This window comes from Rhinatrema bivittatum, chromosome 8, assembly GCF_901001135.1.
Source record: "Rhinatrema bivittatum chromosome 8, aRhiBiv1.1, whole genome shotgun sequence".
Classification (NCBI taxonomy): Eukaryota; Metazoa; Chordata; class Amphibia; order Gymnophiona; family Rhinatrematidae; genus Rhinatrema; species Rhinatrema bivittatum.
Window position 1 is genome coordinate 229,874,834 of NC_042622.1, and position 18,730 is coordinate 229,893,563.

Below are 18,730 nucleotides of genomic sequence, written 5' to 3' on the forward strand. Positions count from 1 at the left end.
ATAGAATTCTAGGGATACAAAAGCGTTAAACTGGTTTTGCATGTCTATCAGGAATGGCAACTTAAACATGAAATATAAAGCTGAAACAGTTTATTCTAAGTCCTCAGTGCAAAAACTCCCAAAGCAATTAAGTTAAAAAGTTCTCTTCTGAAACCAATATCAATTCACTTATTAAAATGAACCTGCAGACAGGATCTTCTCCCTAGGGGTGACCAATTATCCATAGCTATTTTGTAGATACAGGGACCTTCATTTTCAGTTTTTAATTTTAACTTTTCCCTGGTAATTTCTCAGGATTTGTTATAAGCAACAAAAACAGGAGTCAATCATATGGGAAATAAAGGAGTCATTTTTCTCCATTGATTTTCTGCCATTTGGTTGGTTATAACAAATTCCCAGGGAAAATAAAAGAAAAACTGACAATGAAGGTCTATTTGTAGAGAAATATAGGTTAACAAATAAAAACAAAAAAGAAACTGATGCCTTTTTATTGGACTAACGTAATACATTTCTTGACAGGTAGCTCAGATTTCTGATATGCAAGTAGACTAATACAGTAGCCAAAATAGTTTATCCTGACCAAACACACCCTGGAAAATGATGCTGATGTGTTTATTGTACTGCACAAAACCTTTCAAAAATCACAGGCTGAAATTCAAGGTGCAGAGAGGGCGAGATAAGAAAAAAAAAATCCAACACTTTTAAGCAATGAAAAGCAACAGATAAATTATAGCTAAAAAAACCCAACAAAAAACTATTTACAAGACTAACAATACTTTTGTAATAAAAAATGTGTAAGCTACAACTTTTTTTTTAACCTTTATCTGTGTATCCACCTAGACATTCAAGTAATGAAAACTGGACCTTTAATTTGTTAAAATTTAAAAAGTTACAGGAACAACAATGTGGACAAATTTCAGAATTTTGAAGAGGTGGGCCCTACAGTTGATTATGTATTAATAAATAAGGCAGTTTTTTTTTTAATGACAGCAAAAAAACAAAGATCCATGCAAGTCTACCCAGCAAGTTATTTAGGGTAGTAACTAGCACGCCAGTAGCTTTTTACTAAGGATAGTAACTGCATTTTTTTCCCCTACTAAGAAATAATAAACAAATAAATAAATGTTCAGATGATCAATTCCTGTGACATAAGATTTACAATAAATGTCCATGTGGACTACAGAATTAAGTTTAAAATGAGAATTATAATCCCCCCCAAACAAGGCACATCCATTTGAGTAAAGATCAATGAATGAATTGCCCTTTTTAGAAATTCGCCTAACAATACATTTATGATTTTTTTTTTCAGATTTTTCTTTATTTTCAGTCACAACATTGGTAAAATCTATGCGGGCCTCAAGCCAGGCCTTGAAAAACCGTGCCCCAACCTCAGCTTTTTACACTAGGCCAGGGGCCGAGCCAGCGGCCGCCTCCGCCTCTTCCTCGGACCAGGTCCGGGATGAGCCGACGCCATATTCCTCGTCCCCCTCCAAACAAACCCACCCGTCCGTCCTCCCAGCCACCGAGTCCCTCCTCCTCCTCCTCCCGACATTATTAAACCTGCACCCCCGGGGCCCCTCCTTCTACACAGCCATATTTTTTTTAATTATTTATTTTTAGATTACCGAATTAAATTTAAAACAAAGTCCCGTGAGGGAAAAGGGAATGAAAACGTTAAAACAACGATAAGTTTATTTTGTTACCTTGCGTATACTCGGAGGGGGGTTTTTTTTTGTTTGTTTCTTCCGCCTGCGGATATTTTTTTTTTTTATGTGGTTGTTCCGTTTGTCTCTCAGGGAAAATCCGAACACGGTGCGGGATGCAGCGACGACCCTGAACGGAGGTCCCAGCGGTGAGTAGTATTTACCAAAAGCTGCCTCCCTGGCCTGTGATATAGAATATGCATACTTGGTAATGCAAATATTATTCGTATTATCAAAAGGTGATTTTGCTGCTAACGGCATCCCTAGTGTGTTTCTTTATTTTTAGAGGAGGGGACTTGCCGTTTCCCCAACACAATTTTTTTTCCACTCCTATTCGCTCTACTTATTTTCTCCCGTCTATTTTATATTTCTTCATAAATTGTAATGGTATAAAACATATAGGCTTGTATTGTAAGGGAAAGCGGTTTATTTTAAAAGGAAATGGGTAAAAAAATTCCTAAGCGTTCAAACAAAAAAAAAAAAAGGGGGGGGTGTTTCTCGGGTTATTTTGTTTTTATGGCCGATGTTTTCTACGTCCAGAAGGTGCAATTTTAATATATTTTTCACGTTAATGGAGGTGTGGATCGCTGTAAAGCAATTTACTATCGTTAAATTGTCTTTTTTTTTCTTTGTTTCTTTTGTTTCCCCCAACCCCAATTTAAAGGTGGCATCGAGTGAGCAGGCCATAAAGCCCCAGCCTGGCGTTGACCTTCTTAGCCGTTTCCTGGCCTTGTCGGAGCGGCTCCGGGCAAGGCCCGCCTCCCGCTCCGCTGCTCCTATCTGATTGGTTGGCGCTTATCGCTGGAGGGGGATTGGTTGGTTTGGAGAGCTATCTGTCGTAATTCTGTGACGTGGCCAGGCGGACCCGGATCTATTTCTGCTGTGAGTGCTGTAAAAGTTTTCAAATTAAGCAAAATATTTATAATAGCTATTAAAAATCAGAAGTACAAATTGGAATAAATATTCAAAATAACATATGCAGTCTTTTCGGGGGAAAATGGTTTGGGATACTTTGATATTTCTTGCTCCTTTTTATATTTTAATATAAATGTATTTTGGGTTTGGTTTTTTTATATTTTGTTTTAAGTATATTTCTGGATACCTTTTCTCTCTATTACAGTTATATAATTATGTTTTAAAATAAAACTGCAAGCCTGGTCCTCTAAAAAATAACATCCCTCATGATACATGGTGATGATAATTGGTTATCTGAAATATATAAAAATGAGTACAGAAAAATAGCAAACTGTTATGAGCTATGTGGCAGCTTAATCTACTACAGTAACTCTGTTGGAAAGCAATTCACCATATTCATTGTTTTGTTATTGACCTCAAGATTTTGAATTAAGGGGGCCCATTCAGGGATTTATATGTAAGTTTGAATTGGCCCTAGAGCTGTGCCCTTGGGCAGTGATGACCTAACTAGAGAAACTGGGATCAGGTCTGAAGTTTTTAAGTAGCACAGTGTCCCACATAGAGCAAAAATAGGAGAGGTCAGAATCACCACTTGGATTCTGGTTTATTATGTCCAGTTGCACAACAAATGAAAAATCTTTTAAAATGTTTGTTTTAAAACAACCAGGATTTTTTAATTTTGTACTGAAACGTTTTTGGACTTTAGGCCGTCTTTTATTAAAAATTTTATTCCCCCAGGAACTGAGTGGGGCAAAGCCCTTTCTGAGTAGGGCCCATTGAGATAATTGTGGAGTGTATGCTGTGTAAAGGCAGCTGCAGTTTTAGAGAACATGTCTAGTAAAATTAAACTGTTTTTGTACAGAACAGGGCATACTGAAGTCTAGCTTTGGACGTAGCTATTTTGGGCAAACTCCTGTACCTGTGGGTGACACAAAGCATGGTTTGATTCCTGTTGATGTAGAATGTTGGGCTAAAATTCAGTACAAAAATAGATTAATTATGTAGATATTCACCTTCACATATAAGGACAAAAACAGTCCTGTTCCCTGTATATACCCAGATCAGTCCAGACTCCTGGATTTTGCCTCCCTCCCAGCAGATGGAGACAGAGAGAGTTTCCACCTGCATCTCCTCAGTAGTTCTCTGTCTCCAACAGATGGAGGTGGTGCAAAACCTGCGGTTCTGAACCCAAGAGGAAAAAAAAAAAAAAGGGAGAGAATGTTTATCCTCTCAGGAGATTGTCTGGTCCTGGTGGGATCATCCTCCCTGGTAGTAGGTAGAGGATGAGCAGGGTACGGAACCCCAAATTTGCTCCTTCTGGGCACCGGGGGTGATAGCTGGTGGTCCAGCTCCCTCCCATCCATCGAGGATTTCTGAGCAGCCTCTACCACCTTTTCTTCAGGAAGGTACTGTTTTTTTTAATTTCCTACAGGTCAATCCTGTAAAGTGCGTCCGCGGTTTCCCCGTTCCTAACCCGCTTTCTACTCTCTTTCCGGCTGCGTTAGCCCTTCCTGCGATCTCCAATCCCCTTTAACCTATTCTTACCGCGTCCTTAAATCCCCGGGCAACCCCTTCCGCACGCGGCATGTATATTGCATGAAAACAATAGAATTAGCTATTCCCTACCATCCAGTAACGCGCGCCCCGACTATCGCTTTTTTACCCTGCCGTTTTGCCGTGCGTTTAACCTGCTAACTTACCGCCTACCCTTACCCCTGCGTTAGAGGCAGGGGTAAGGGTAGGCGGCAAACTTTCCTCCAGCCCCCGCTCACCTGCCCTGGCCGCGTCCATGGGTGCTGGTCTCCAGGGCAGCCCCAGTCTTCTCACCTCCTCCCGAAGCAACAAAATCGAAAAAAATCGAAAAAAAAAAAAGTTGCAAGAGAGCGAGGGGAGAGAGGACGGGCAATCCTACGCTCGGGACTGCCAGTCCCCTCTCCCCTCCTCCCGAGGCAAGGCGCGAAAAGCAGCCTTGCTCCGGGAGGAAGGGAGAGAGGATTGGCAGTGTAAAGCGACGAAGCGACTTACTTTTTTTGCAGCCCCCCTCCGGAGACGGACATCGGCGAGGACGACCGTGGCTCCCTGCCTCTAGCTGCCCGCGAAGATAGACGCCTGCACGGGCGAAAGCGGCCCCTGTTCGTGCAATTGGGCCGCTCAAGGCGTGACGTCACGACGTTTGGCATCATGGCATGTGATGTCACGCCTTGAGCGGCCCAATTGCACGAACAGGGGCCGCTTTCGCCCGTGCAGGTGTCCATCTTTGCGGGCAGCTGTGGTCGTCCTCGCCGATGTCCGTCTCCGGAGGGGGGCTGCAAAAAAAAGTAAGTCGCTTCGTCGCTTGGTAGTCTGGGCAGCTGCCTGCATTTTCTAGCTCCTGCCTCCGTCCGACTTGGAGTACTGACTCGCTTTGATGCTGTTGGTTGGAGCTGGGAAGCCACATGGGCAGGGAGGGATCAGCAGATTCTGGTGCTCTTCCCGTGCAGTGTACTGCCAATCCTCTCTCCCCTCCTCCCGGAGCAAGGCTGCTTTTCGCGCCTTGCCTCGGGAGGAGGGGAGAGGAGAGGAGATTGGCAGTCCCGAGCGTAGGATTGCCAGTCCTCTCTCCCCTCGCTCTCTTGCAACTTTTTTTTTTTCGATTTTTTTCGCTTTTGTTGCTTCAGGAGGAGGGTGGAGAGGGCTGACAATCCCGAGCGTCAGAGAACTGTCCACTTCCTGGTACCTGTCATTTGAAATGACAGATACCAGCGTGTCCGAGAAGCATTAGGCCCGCGCACCCAGGTTGCTGTATAGGCGCTGTATAGCGCTCTATACAGTAAAACGGGTTGCAAGGGCCTAACGCTTCATGGACGCTTCTTAGACGCAGATTGCATTTGCTGCGGTAGGTGAGCTGGACTGTGCGTGCGGCAACCGCGGGTGCGCCGGGCACTAACGCTTCTCTTCCTACTGCTCGTTACTGGATTGACCTGCTTGTAATAAAGTTAAAAAAAAATAAGAGGTGGTTGATAGCTGAGGTGTGCTGCTATCGGGGCTGCTCGCTCGATCTCTGGGTAAGGTGGAAGGCAGTGATTTGAGGCAAATTTTATTTTTTCTTCGGTGCCCCACTCCTATTTTCCTGCTGTTTTTGGTGCCTGCTGCGTGGTCTTCGTCAGGCCATGCTATGCCTTGCTCGAGCCGCGGCTCGACTCATTGAGGCCAATCCATGTTCTCACTGCCCCCCCCCCCCCCCCGGGGGAAGGGCTCTTCATGGGAGGCTGTAAGAGTATCGGTGAAGCAGTGCAGCCCCAGTCAGGTGCTGGCTGCTCCAGAGGAGGAGGCCGACCCATTCCCACTAAGTGTGGGAACGATGGCCAGTTTGAAAACATTCAAGGTGGCTGCAGAGACAGCAGCAGGGGGAGGGGATCACCCCCCAGTGCTGTACCGGCTGATTTGAGCCCGGGAGGCCTTGGGAGACTAGTCGGGGGAGGATCCTGATCTCCCTGGAAGGGGATCGGGGGGGGGGGGGGGGCCCCTCTTATCTTTCTCCTGACTTTGTGCTCTTATTACACCAAGTGTATTTGGCCAGTAAACACAGGAAGAGGGCGTCTTCCAAACATGCTTTTTGATGGGCCACCCAAGAAAGTGCCCAGGTGCTCGGAGATGCTGGGGGCTACAAGGGTCCAGATAGTTCAGGGTCCAGTGGTACGGTGTATCACGGGGTTCCTTTCTTCGGAGGACTCTGACCAGGGAAGATCGGCGTTTGATGATTCTCCTGCCATCCCCCCCCTCCTAGAGGTAGTCTGGATCAGGAGGAAGAGTACTGAAAGATTCCTTCCATGGAAGGGGGCAATCCGAAGGTGGTGCACTTATTCCAACGGGAAGAGCTGGTTCCTTTGATCCTGCATGTCGTAGTGGAATTAGGAATAGCGGATTCGGAAGAAGAGCTGAGCCAGGATATGGTGGACCCGGTCATGACAGGTTTGCGGGGTCTGGCCAGGACTTTTTCCCTTCCATAGCATGGTTAAGCAGCTGATAGGGAGTGGGATACTCCTGAAACAGGGCTCAGAGTCAGATTCGTGGACAAGCTTTATCCCTTGCCTGAAGAAATTCTAGTGCTTTTAAGGGTACCTAAAGTGGATGCATCTGTATCGGCAGCTACCAAAAGGACCACCATACAAGAGTGGGAGCGGCAGCCTTAAAAGATCTCCAGGATAGGAAGCTCGAAGTGCACCTTAAGATTTTTGAAGTTTCTGCTCTAAGCATCCGGGTAGCAGTTTTATGCTTCGTGCAAGACTCAGATGGTTGCAGCAGTTGCTGAGTGCCAGGGATCTCTCGTCCCAGGAGTCCGAGCAGGCGGAATGCTTAGAGGCAGGGGTAGCTTATGGGGCTGATGCTTTATATGACTTTATTCACACTTCTTCCCGGATGATGGTGTCTGCGGTCTTGGCTAGGAGACTTTTTTGTGTTTGTGAAACTGGTTGGCGGATGTTTCATCGAAGGCTCAGCTTGGAGCGCTCCCCTTTAAGGGCAAACTACTGTTTGGGGAAGTCCTGGAGCAGATGATAAAGCAGCTCGGAGATAATAAGGTGCATAAGCTCCCCGAAGACAAGCCGAAAGGGCCTAAAGGATTTCTACCGGTTCGCTCTCAGTTTCGCGGCCAAAGGCAGTCCCTTCGGAGCAGAGCTCCAGGCGCAGGCCAAAGGCCGGCCTAGGAGAGGTTTCAGTCTTGGTCCCAATTCTTTTGTGAGCACAGAGCAAACTGGGATGGCTCCAGCCAAGGGCCTAGCGGAGTCAAATCCACACAATGAAAGACGGACGGCCCACTCCTCGGTTCCTATCATTGGGGATTGGTTGACTTTTTTTTTTTTTTTTTTTTTATGAGGAGTGGGTCAAGACCTGTGGGTTCTAAGCGAGATAGGACAAGGCTATGTGTTAGAATTTGCTCGGCCATTAAGAAACGTCTTGTGTTTCAACAATGAAAAATCAATCAGGGAATAACTAGTTTCCAAGTGATACCAAAATTAACTAGTGAGCGTGATCTGACATAAGTTGTCTAGAGTCTCATGAAATCATATGTTTAAACTGATTCTGACTGTTAAAAAAAAAATGTAATCCTTTTTATTTTAATTCACACATCTTATTCATACTATTATGTTAAATTTTTTCAATTATTGATTCTTTTTTTTATTTATTTTATATAATGTATTTCTAATGAAAGGGAAGACCTCAGTACTGGCACAGGATCTGATTGACACAGAAACTTTATAGCCAGTTATTTCAGTCACCGGTCTTTTCCCTTCTTTTTTATTTTAACTTAAAATGCTTTACTTGACTTCTGTTCTGCAATATGTGGTTCGCAATTCTGTATTATCTGCAATTAGCAGTTCGCATTGAAAACCACTTCTCACGGTGAAACTCACTTCAATTGCGTTCAAAATTGCAAAAAACTGATGTTTTAAGTATGGTCAACTTTCAAATTGGACTCTTGCAATCATGACAGCAACCAGTATTTTAACTGGATAGCCCTATATATCTTGATACTTAGAACAGGAAAAACTTCATACGTTCTATTGCATTCTGATTTTAGATAACTTGTCCTGACATTTGTTACAGCAAAAGGCACTTATCTTACAGCTTGTTGCTGATTTTTCTCTTCTTTGTTAACAAGTGTGTGCCTTCAAAAACCACTGCGTTTTGTTTGGCTGCCGCCAACGTTGTTAACGTTTCGCTTTAATGCTGCATCAGGGCGATTCTAGAGTGCAAGAAACAAAGAAATTAACATCTCTTATATTTTCAAGATAAGTTACAAATTTAAATTATTGCTGTAGTCGGCTGTACTCGGTTACTTTCTCAACCTTCCATCTTGTTAGTCGGGCTTAATCTAAATTCTAAAAACATGGCTGCCTTTTTTAACCACTAAACTTACTTGAGATGTAACCAATCGTGACTCACGTTCTGACGTGTATTACCGTGTGATGTAATGATTTAAATGTCACTTCCTATGCCTTTCTTTACGCTTATGTGAACTTATGAAAAGTGTCAAATCTGTCACTACTGGTCTAACAATCTTTAATTACATATTGGAGAACACAAGAGCTGTTTAAAAAAACAAAAAAGAAACTGCTCCTATAGTGGCGCATTGCCTTTCAAAAAATCACAACAACGAGATTTATGCTGGTTCGCAATAGATCATGTCAAACAAGATCCTAGAAGAGGTAACAGAGAGAAATGGTCATATCGGAGGGAACAAGAATGGATTTTCAAATTATTTTCTGAAGAACCTAATGGCCTCAACTGTAAAATCGAGTGGAACAGTTTGATTAATTAAAGATTGCTAGACCAATAACGACGGATTTGACACTTTTCATAAGTTGTGAGACATGCTGATCAGAAAAATGATAATGTAAAGGTGGTTTTTTTTGTTGTGATTTGTTCAGCCAGGAGGGTGTCTGAACTTCAAGCACTGTCATGCAGGGAGCTGTTTTTTGCAAATTTCGGATTCAGGATTCTCTCTAAAGACAGTCCCGTCTTTTCTGCCAAAGGTAGTTTCTGTGTTCCACTTGAGTCGGTCCGTGGAGCTTCCGGCCTTTACGAATTTAGAGATTGATGCACCTCATGCAAAAGAGTTGAGGTGCCTGGATGTTAGGCTTTGTTATGGTATTGTTGGATCATCTTTTGTCCTTTGGAGTGGTGCAAAGAAGGGTCAGAAGGCATCAAAGGGCTTCAGTGGCGTGTTGGTTGAAAGAGGCTATTGGTTCCGCGTATATCTGTAGTGGCCGCCCTGTCCCGGAGGAGTTAAGGGCTCATTCTACCCATTCCCAGGTGGCCTCCTGGGCTGAATGCCAACTGGTTTCGCCTCAAGAGATTTTCAGGGCGGCTACTTGGAAGCCATTGCATACCTTTGCCAGACAATACCGCTTGGATATCCAGGCTCCGGATGTCGACAATTTCGGTGGGAGTATTCTTCGAGTGGGACTCTTAACAGTCCCACCCAGGTTAAGGAAGCTTGGGTATATGCCAGGAGTCTGGACTGATCCCGGGTACGTACAGGGAAAGGAAAATTGGTTCTTACCTGCTAATTTTCGTTCCTGTAGTACCACAGATCAGTCCAGAGTCCCACCCTCTGGGAAGCAGAAGTTTTTTTTTCTGGAGAGGCCCCTTGATTCTTTTTTTTTTCTGATTTCTTCTGAAGAATGGCTCAGTTTGCTCAATAATCCTTTAAAGACGTTCTTTGAATTCAATTACGAATTTTCTTTATCCTCTGCTCATTCTGGGGGAAGTCTTTAGTGTTACTCGTTTTTAAGTTTTGGGTTTTATATTTTTGCTTGGGTATCGATAAATACTTAGGAGATGCAGGTGGCCCACTGGGTTATGAGGCGGTGCCTGGGAAACTTTCTCTGTCTCCATTTGCTGGAAGGGAGGCAAAACCCAGGAGTCTGGACTGATCTGTGGTACTACAGGAACAAAAACTAGCAGGTAAGAACCAAATTTCCTTTATTGCTGTAGTAACCCCTGCCCTGACATACGAACAGGGGGCAGCTTGTGTTGTGCTTTCTTTGTATTGCTCTCATAAAAATCACAAGTGTGTGTTCCTGATCTGATTTTTATTTGTTAGTTATTGAACGCCTTAGATAAGGAAAATGGCCCAGGAGACAAACCAGACACAGGTGCCCATGCTATGTACAACAGGCTGTGGATTCTATGGGAACCCCAGGACAAACGGGATGTGTTCTGTCTGTTATAAAGAATTTCTACAAAGGCAGCAGAGCAGCGGCAGGATAAGCCCACCAGGTAGGATACTACATGTGGTGATAAGTGTAGAACCCTCTGGGTCTTTTGAACATTAAACTGTCCTTGAGACAAACCTGTGGAGTTTTTATATGTAGATAATATGTGCATATTTGGGAGATTATCAGGTATGACTAAATGTATCCTTTATTGCAATTTCCTTTTCTTGAATCCTGCCACTGATGTGTGGGTTTTCGCTCCCTCCTAGCAAATGGAATTGGAGGAAACATCTTTGTCTGTGTCGACCATTGCTGGTAGCTATCATGGTGCAACTCCAGCAAGAAGCTAGTATTCTTATGTCAGAGCCATTAAAGAAAAACTACAGAGTCATGCTCTTAACAAAAGATCCTTCCAAACTTTTCTTGGATAAATGAAGAGGGAAAAAAGGGAAGTGAAAAGTAAACCTCCAGTTGCCTCTTAACAATCTTTGTATACTGAGGTAGACTTTTAAAGACTGCACAGGACCAACTTCCCAGGAGGGTCCTAAACTGGTGTAGCAGGATTCAAGGAAAGAAAATTATCAGGTAAGACTAAATTTCTCCTTATCACCCTATTACACCAATCCAGACATGTGCTAAGTAACCAAGCCAATTAATCTGCCAGGGAGGAAGTTAGGGCTACTCTGAGAACACTAGCTCCAAAGGCTGCATTCTCTTTTGCATGAACATCCAAACTGAAATGTCTTGAGAATAGAAGGAAAACCAAATGACTGCCTTACAAATATCCTCCAGGGCAAGAGTGGAAGCTCTGCCCAAGAAGAAATTTGAGTTTTCACTGAGTTTGCTTGAAGGACTGCTGGAGGCTGCCAACGTTTCAGTAGATAAGCAGAATCAACTTCTTTTTTTTTTTTCTCCCTTTTAAATCTAGCTAAAGAGGCTATAGAAGCTGTGTCATCCTTAGGAAGCCCTGCATTTAAAACAATCTGTCTGATTTCTGAAAAAGGATTAGAGGCTGCTAAATTCCTAAGAAGAACCTGACAGACATCTACTAATCGGCGCGATCTGTCTTTACCTTGGCAATTCCCTCTCATGAGCACCACTGGAGGTTGTGTCTAATTTAAGTGGAACACAGAAACTAGTTTAGGTAAAAAGGACTGATCTATGAGACTGAAAACCAATGAGAAGAGCAGAAAAGGATTTCTGAAAGACAAGTCTTATAATTCAGAAATGCTGAACAAATGACCACCAGAAAATTAATCTTCAGCAATAAAACCTAGAGAAAAGCACTGTTAAGAGGCTTGAATGGTGAGCCCAGCAAAGCTTTATGAACTAAATTAAGGTGCCACTGAGGGACCAAGGACTTAAAAGGAGGATAAAGATGTTACACTCCTCAGAGGAAAATGAGAAAATCTGGGTGAAAAATATTGAAACCCCTTGAACTACACCTCCGGTAACAGGAGATAGCAGCCACTTGAAACTTCAGAGAAATTTAAGATCAAACCTGAATACAACTCTCTCTGAAAGATGGCCAAAATGTTGGAAATATTCAATCTCCACAGTGATACTGATCACTCTTTGCAGCATGCTTCAAACAGATGTTAGATTCAGACATAAGCAAGCGAAAAGGCATTATTATAGGCCTTCAAGAGAGTAAATATCCCTTATGACTATTCAAGGCCATAATATAAATGGAGCTGGCCCGCCATCTGAATTGGACTTTGATTTAGGAGATCCTAATCCTCTAGGAATCCATTGCAGAATCAACCTGTATGTAGTCTCACAAGATCTTCATGCCAACGTCAGGTTGGCCAATCCGAAGTCACTAGAATGTCCTGCAAAAACTTTCACTATCATTCTCAAGGCCCTTACACTCAGAAGCCAAGGAGGAAACACACTTACAACAGTTTTCCCTCTGACCAGGGCTGGACCAGAATGTCTGTCCTTTTGGAGCCATACTTCCAGTGATAACTGAAAAACCAGGGGGTCTTGGCATTCTTGTTGGGACCAATGATTCACAGTCTTCTAAAATGTCTCCAAGTTGAGCTCCCACTCTGTGGGAGCCAACACATCTCTAAAGAGAGATGAACTGGATGTTTCCTAGTACTACAATATGAGTTGTGGAAATTGTAAAAGATTCTGTTCCACCCACTGAAAAATAGAAGGCTCATTTCCTTGGAGCCCTCTCGACTCTGGGTTTGTGTCTGTTTAAATAAGCCACTGCTATGGCATTGTCAGAGAGAACCCAGAATGACACTTTTTTCACCAAGGAGAGAAGAAGTAGATGCAGAAATGCAAAACTCATCTGAAGACCTGGTTTCCAATCTATTGATTGACCATGAGCCCTCTTCCTGTGACCAGAGCTCCCTGAGCAACTTAGTCCTGGTAGTGGGCTCCTCACCCCAACAATCTTGTATCTGTTTTGTAGAGCACTTACTGAGGAGATTCTAGACTCTCTCCTCAGCAAGGTCAGTGACATTGACCCCCAAGAGAGGTTTTGCCTCCTCGGCCCTGAAAGAGGAGGATCAGCAAGACAGATGGAAAAACTTCAGAGGACACACAAGGGCCCTGGCCCACTGAACCTAATCTGAAGAGGCTGCCATGAGGTCCAGGAGCTGTAGACAGTCCTGAGTTCTGGGAGCCCTCTGAGCAAGAAATTTCTCTACCTGACTCATAGTTAGAACCAATCTTTCCCGAGTCACATAGGGTTGGCTTGCTTAGGCACAAAAGAGAGATCCTAGGTATTTTGGAGACTGAGCAGAAACAACTTGCTCTTGGAAAAGTTGATTTTCCCTAGCCCAAGCCTTCTAAACTTGCACATCCTTGAACACCCAAAAGGCTTTTCTGGTGGGACTTGGTTCTGTTAAGCAATCGCTGAGGTATGGTTGAACTATAATCTATTCCTTTTGTAAGACAGCTACATTACCTTGGAAAGGTTCTTGGAGATCAAAATGGGAGTGCCCATGTTCCCAAATGGGAATATGGAAGTAAGTGTCAGATTCTGAGATGAGAGGAAACTTGCCCTGCCACACAGTCACTAATATGAACCAGAGGGTTTCCATACAGAAATGAGAAACGCGAAGACTGCTGTTTACCCCATTGTAGGAACTGTCGTCCTTTAGGACCACAAAATAAGTGAAGTACTGACCGTGCCCCTGTGCTTCACATGGAACTGGAAACGCTGCTCACAAATGCAGAACACCCTCCTTTTCAACGGGCGAAACATATGGAGAGACCATATAGATGCTGGGACCTAAGGTGCAACCATGAAGATATTTGGGACCACTCCTGGTAAAACTGCTGAAGGCGAACACATACAAGCACCCCCAAGGAGGGAAGATGGGGGAGGAGAGGCAGGTCCTGATATCTTGGCAGTGGGGGTAGGGGATGGGAGGGATATGAGAGGGATGTGTCCCTCCTCTGGCCCCAGCCCTGCTCCCCCTCATATCCCAGCTTCTGGTCCTTATCCTCTTATCTTTCCACTTCCTATTTCTTGTATTATTCCCTATATCACCTGCCCATGTGTGCACACATCCTTCCCCAGCATCTCTTTCACAGAAACCCTGATTCCCCAGTCCAGTGTTACTTACCTCTCCCCAGCTCCTCCATAACCCCTTCAACCTCTCTATCATGCCCCCATTCCTTTTCTCTTATCCTGCCAGCCTCTCTTTCACATAACCTGCCCATCACCTCTTTCTCTTCTTCTCCTGCCCCTCTTCCCTCCCTCTGCAATCTCCCCCTCCCCCTAAATTTCCATCTCACTAACAATTCCATCCCCCTACCTTTGCTGGCACTGGTCATGCTGCGAGGAGGAGAAGGAGAGCAGATGCATGTCAGACCTCTGCTCTCCTTCGGCTGTCTGGCTGAGCCTAATCATTGCTTTCAACCTCTGTTCCATGGTTGAAAGCAGCAGTTGGGCCCAGCCAGCAGAGAAGGATGCAGCTTTGATGTGCTGCTACTTTTCCTCTTCCTGCCAGGTGAGAAACATGGGGTGGGGGTGGTAAACCAGTGACATGACTAATTTTTTTTCTTTTTTTTTTACCTGATGATGGGTGGGGGGGGACCATCCCCCTGGAATGCCTGTTGTATGCACCCTTGCTTATGATAGTGCTGCAGAGGGAGGAGAGGTAGGCTGACACGAAGGGACTGTAATAACCTAAAGGAGGCTTGAGGTGACTGTGGCAGCGCTTTCTTTGAGAACCCCAATGTTGTTTTATTTTGAAGTTTGGCCAGGCCCAGGGTTAAAAAGGGGCCCATGGCAGACGAGAGCTGGCTGTGAGGAGAAGCAGCAGCGGTTAGACGACAAGAGTTGTCGCTGATATTGCCAATGCTGCTGTGCCAAATGAGAGCGAGCAGGTGAGCAACAGCGACACGTGAGAGGGCTCCCGCTGCTGATCCGGGCCAGCTGGTAGTGAAGAGACACGGCTCTAATGAGCAGTGGGAGCACAAGCGCTGGTTCCTGCTCTTGCAGCCATAGTAACATCATAAAGTGATGGCAGAAATCAAAACAGTGGTCCATCCAGTCTGCCCAGTAAGCTTTTATTTATTCATTTTTTTTTTTTTTTTATTTTCTCTTTATTGATATTTTTAATAATTACAAAGCATTTCCATCTTTGTACAGAAAAGAAAGAATTTAATACAATCAATATAACTTTCAAAGAAAAACATTATTTCTATAGTCCCCTATATATTACAAAGGGGGGTGGATTTTAGAAACTAAGGAAGCTTTGATTTCTCATCATATTTTACAGAAATAAACATAAGAAACTGCTCTTAGCTTGCTCTAATCACCATTTAAAAAAAAACAAAACCTAGGTTATTGGACCTTCAACAGGCGATGATGTTATCATCGCCCTTTTATGGGAATTGAGCCACAATTTCAGTTGTTCTGGAGATATAAACACATATGTATTACCACCAAACTTAATAATACATTTGCAAGGGTATCTTAGTTGGTATGTAGCCCCCATCTCTCTGGTTTCCTTACGAAGTGTCAGGAAACCCTTTCTCCTTTCTTGTGTACTTCTTGCCAGATCAGGAAAGATCTGAACAAATTGGCCCATAAATTTCTCCCCCATATTCTGGAAGTAGTTCTTCATTATCACGTTCATATCTTGTTCGTAGATAAAAGAAATCAGTAAAGTTGCTCTCTCAATAATCTCTGTAGTAGATGACTCCAAAAAGTCAGTAAGGTTTTCCAGATCCAGTTGGTTCTGTCTCATCCCTTCTTTCATCTGGGTAAATGGCAGGAAATAAACCTTATTGAATGCTGGTATACTTTCAGAAGGGATTTTTAAGGTTTAATTTAAATATCTCCGCAGGGTTAATCTTGGTTGCTCTCCCAATATTTTGGGGAAGTTTAGTAGCCGTAAGTTGAGCCTTCTCAGCCTGTTTTCCAGCAACTCTGTTTTTTTATTTAAAGCAATACAGTCTTGTATTGTAACCGTTTGCACCCTCTGCATTTCTTTCATCTGAGTTTCAATTAACTGCATTTTATCTGACTGTTCCTTGATTCTATTATCGTGAATCTGAGTAACCATTTCCAGTTTAGAAGAAAATAATGATATTTGATTCATACAGCCTTGGAGGACTAAATTTTGCTGGGCCATCAATTCCCATAGGGAGTCCATTGTTACCACCGCGGGTTTACTAGGAAGGGTTAAATCAGCTTGTTGTTGTTCCATAGTCGGTTTTAATAACAAAGAAACATTTGAAGTGGGAATCAAGACAGCCTTACCATTGCTGGCTTCTCCGGGCTTCACAATATTTACCGACATTAAAGCTGTCTGCCCTCCTTGTAAGATGGAAGTTCCTCTGTCCAGGTCTCCAGTTTCTGTGCCCTCCGCGGGTTCTCCTAAGCGACTTGCGCTGGGTGTCTCCGCAACAGCTTCCTCCGGAGGACTGAACTGCATCGCTTGTGGTATCCTAGGAGTGGGAGGGCTCAAAGATAGTTCCCCAGGCGAAATGGCTGCTTCCTTGCCTGGATCGTCAGCGGGGCACGGCTCCTCCCGATTGTGGTGAGAACGAGCGCACTCTTCGATGGTCTTTTGTCCCGGGGGTACTGAGGAACTAGAGGGATATGTCCTCAGTTTCCCCTTTTCGGCGGCATGTTTAATCGAAGAAACAGCGTTTACAAGGAAATTCGCCACGGGAGCTCTGAGTCAACGCTACTTGCAAGCGGCCATCTTGACTCCACCCCTTTTATTTATTCTTTTACTTAATTTATTTTTATTCTGTTAAGTGTAGTAACTGCTGCTTCGTGCAGGTTACCCCACTGTAGGTTACCCCTTATCTTTTTCATCCTTTAGCTACTAGGGGTTTTCTGTGTTTATCCCAAACTCCTTTGAATTCCATTACAGTTGTTGTCTTAACTACCTCTACCGGGAGAGCATCCACAATTCTTTCCATGACGAAATATTTCCTGACATTTGTTCTTGAGTCTACCCCCTTGGAACATCATACTCCCTGTACATACCCGGATCAGTCCAGACTCCTGAGGTTTGCCTCCCCTTCAGCAGACGGAAACAGAGAAAGTTTTGGCGGGCTTTGCCCTAAATCCCGAGGTGCCACCTACAGTCCGTCAGTATTTCTCTGTCTCCAGCAGATGGTGGAGGTGCAAACCCTACAGTCTGGTCTGATTACCTAGAGTGGAGAGAAAAGAGATTAGGTTATAGATAGTTAGAGGGTGTTTGCCTTTTGGTTAAAGTTCTTTTCAAAGTGTAAAAAAAAAAAAAAAAAGTTAGAAACAAAATGGATTCCTTCAGCCTCCCGGGGGTAGCTAGGTCCTGAGGGGACCATCCCCCCCTGGTCTTGCAGGCAGCTACTGGTAGGGATTGAGGGCTCTATTACCACTACAGAGCAGCGCTGGGTGTGATACCGGGGAGCCCGGCTCACTCATCCCAGAGAGTTCAGGATCCAGGAACGGCTGCCGGGCAAGTAGAGTAAAAAAAAAAAAAAGAAATTTAAAAGTTTGCGGATTTTTGTTAATTTTAATTCGCTGACTCTCTCCCTTCCCTCCCTGCTGCGACCTGGTGTTTTTGTTTTTTTTTTTTCCTCCTTAGCGTTGCGTGTGTCTTGGTTTTTACTTGCTTTTTCTTCCCTCTGCCGCGATGCCTTGGGGCTCCATTTGCTGCACGTGCGGCTCGACGCATGTCAGACCTCTGCTCTCCTTCGGCTGTCTGGCTGAGCCTAATCGTTGCTTTCAACCACTGTCCCATGGTTGAAAGCAGCAGTTGGGCCCAGCCAGCAGAGAAGGATGGCGTCAAATCTTCACAATAAGATGAGGCTGGTCCATTCTTCGGTTCCAGTTGTGGGGGGGCAGGCTATCGCTCTTTTACGAGGAATGGACCAAATTGACATTGGATCAGTGGGTCCTTACCGTGATAAGTCGAGGTTACGCTATAGATTTTTGTACGGCGGCCTTGGGACAGGTTCCTGGTCTCCCCTATCAGGTACACGGAAAAAAGACAGGCAGTACATGAAACATTATAGCGCCTCCTCGAGCTGGGCACAAGGCTTCCGTTGGGGGTTCCTGCTTCTTTCATCTACAGCTGAGCCGTTCCTGCGGAGCGTGGGAACAGCGGCAATTTTGGGCTCAGGCAGGGAAGCCACGAGTGCTGCTATGGGGGAAGGGATGTCCCCTCCTTCCCTTTCTCCTCAACAGATGGCCTCCGGGGGGATCTAGACCCAGGACTTTGCCTCCAATCTGCTTCTTTCCAGCCTTCCTGGCCTTAAAGGCCTTATGCAGAAGCAGCACGACTGCTCTCCGGAGTTTGAGGATGTCCCTGAGGAGGCTGCAAATTCCTCTTCCTCCTCATCCTTTTCGTCTGAGTTTGTGCTGCTTCTGCATAAGGCCTTTAAGGCCAGGAAGGCTGGTAAGAAGCAGATTGGAGGCAAAGTCCTGGGTCTAGATCCGAACACAGTTGGTAGGAAGAGGACCAGGTCTAAGGGGAGCTCGGTCAAGCCCAAGGGGGGTTCTGGCGCAGGAAAGGTTAAGCGCCCATTAAGGCCCGCAGTATCTACTACGGACTCTGATTCCTCGGCAACGGAGGACCAGGACACGCAGCCCAAGCCCCCGACGGGGGTTGATGCGGACCAGCGACAGGAGTCGGGCCACGGTTCTCAGTCAGTTGAAGGAGATGATCCTAAGGTGGTCCGTCTCTTTAGAAAGGAAGAGCTGATACCGATTATCCCAGCGATTCTGGGAGAGTTAGTTCTGGAAGTGCCGCCAGAGGATGCTAAGCTGGGAGCTATGGATCCAGTTTTACTGGGCCTGAAGGGCCCCACTGCCTCTTTCCCTTTTCATTTTTCGGCTACAGATTTGTTATTTAAGGAATGGGTTGACCTGGGCCTGAAAGTGGGTAAGGCTATGGACAAGCTATATCCTCTACCAGAGAAAGCTTTAGATCTGCTTCA

At 44.8% G+C, this 18,730-nt stretch overlaps 1 protein-coding gene across 3 annotated transcripts in view; it reads left to right on the forward strand.

The window, feature by feature from the left end:
* The first annotated feature begins 1,391 nt into the window (after window positions 1-1,391).
* Window positions 1,392-18,730, forward strand: part of LOC115097840 (AN1-type zinc finger protein 5-like) — a 60,379-nt gene continuing 43,040 nt past the window's right edge. Inside the window, exons 1-4 of one of the 3 annotated variants that reach the window (XM_029613946.1) lie at window positions 1,392-1,452; window positions 1,797-1,852; window positions 2,368-2,585; window positions 10,207-10,382. In XM_029613946.1, coding sequence (XP_029469806.1) covers window positions 10,232-10,382 — 151 coding nt within the window. In that variant the 5' untranslated portion in view covers window positions 1,392-1,452; window positions 1,797-1,852; window positions 2,368-2,585; window positions 10,207-10,231. The other 2 variants (XM_029613947.1, XM_029613948.1) reach the window with 2 other exon arrangements.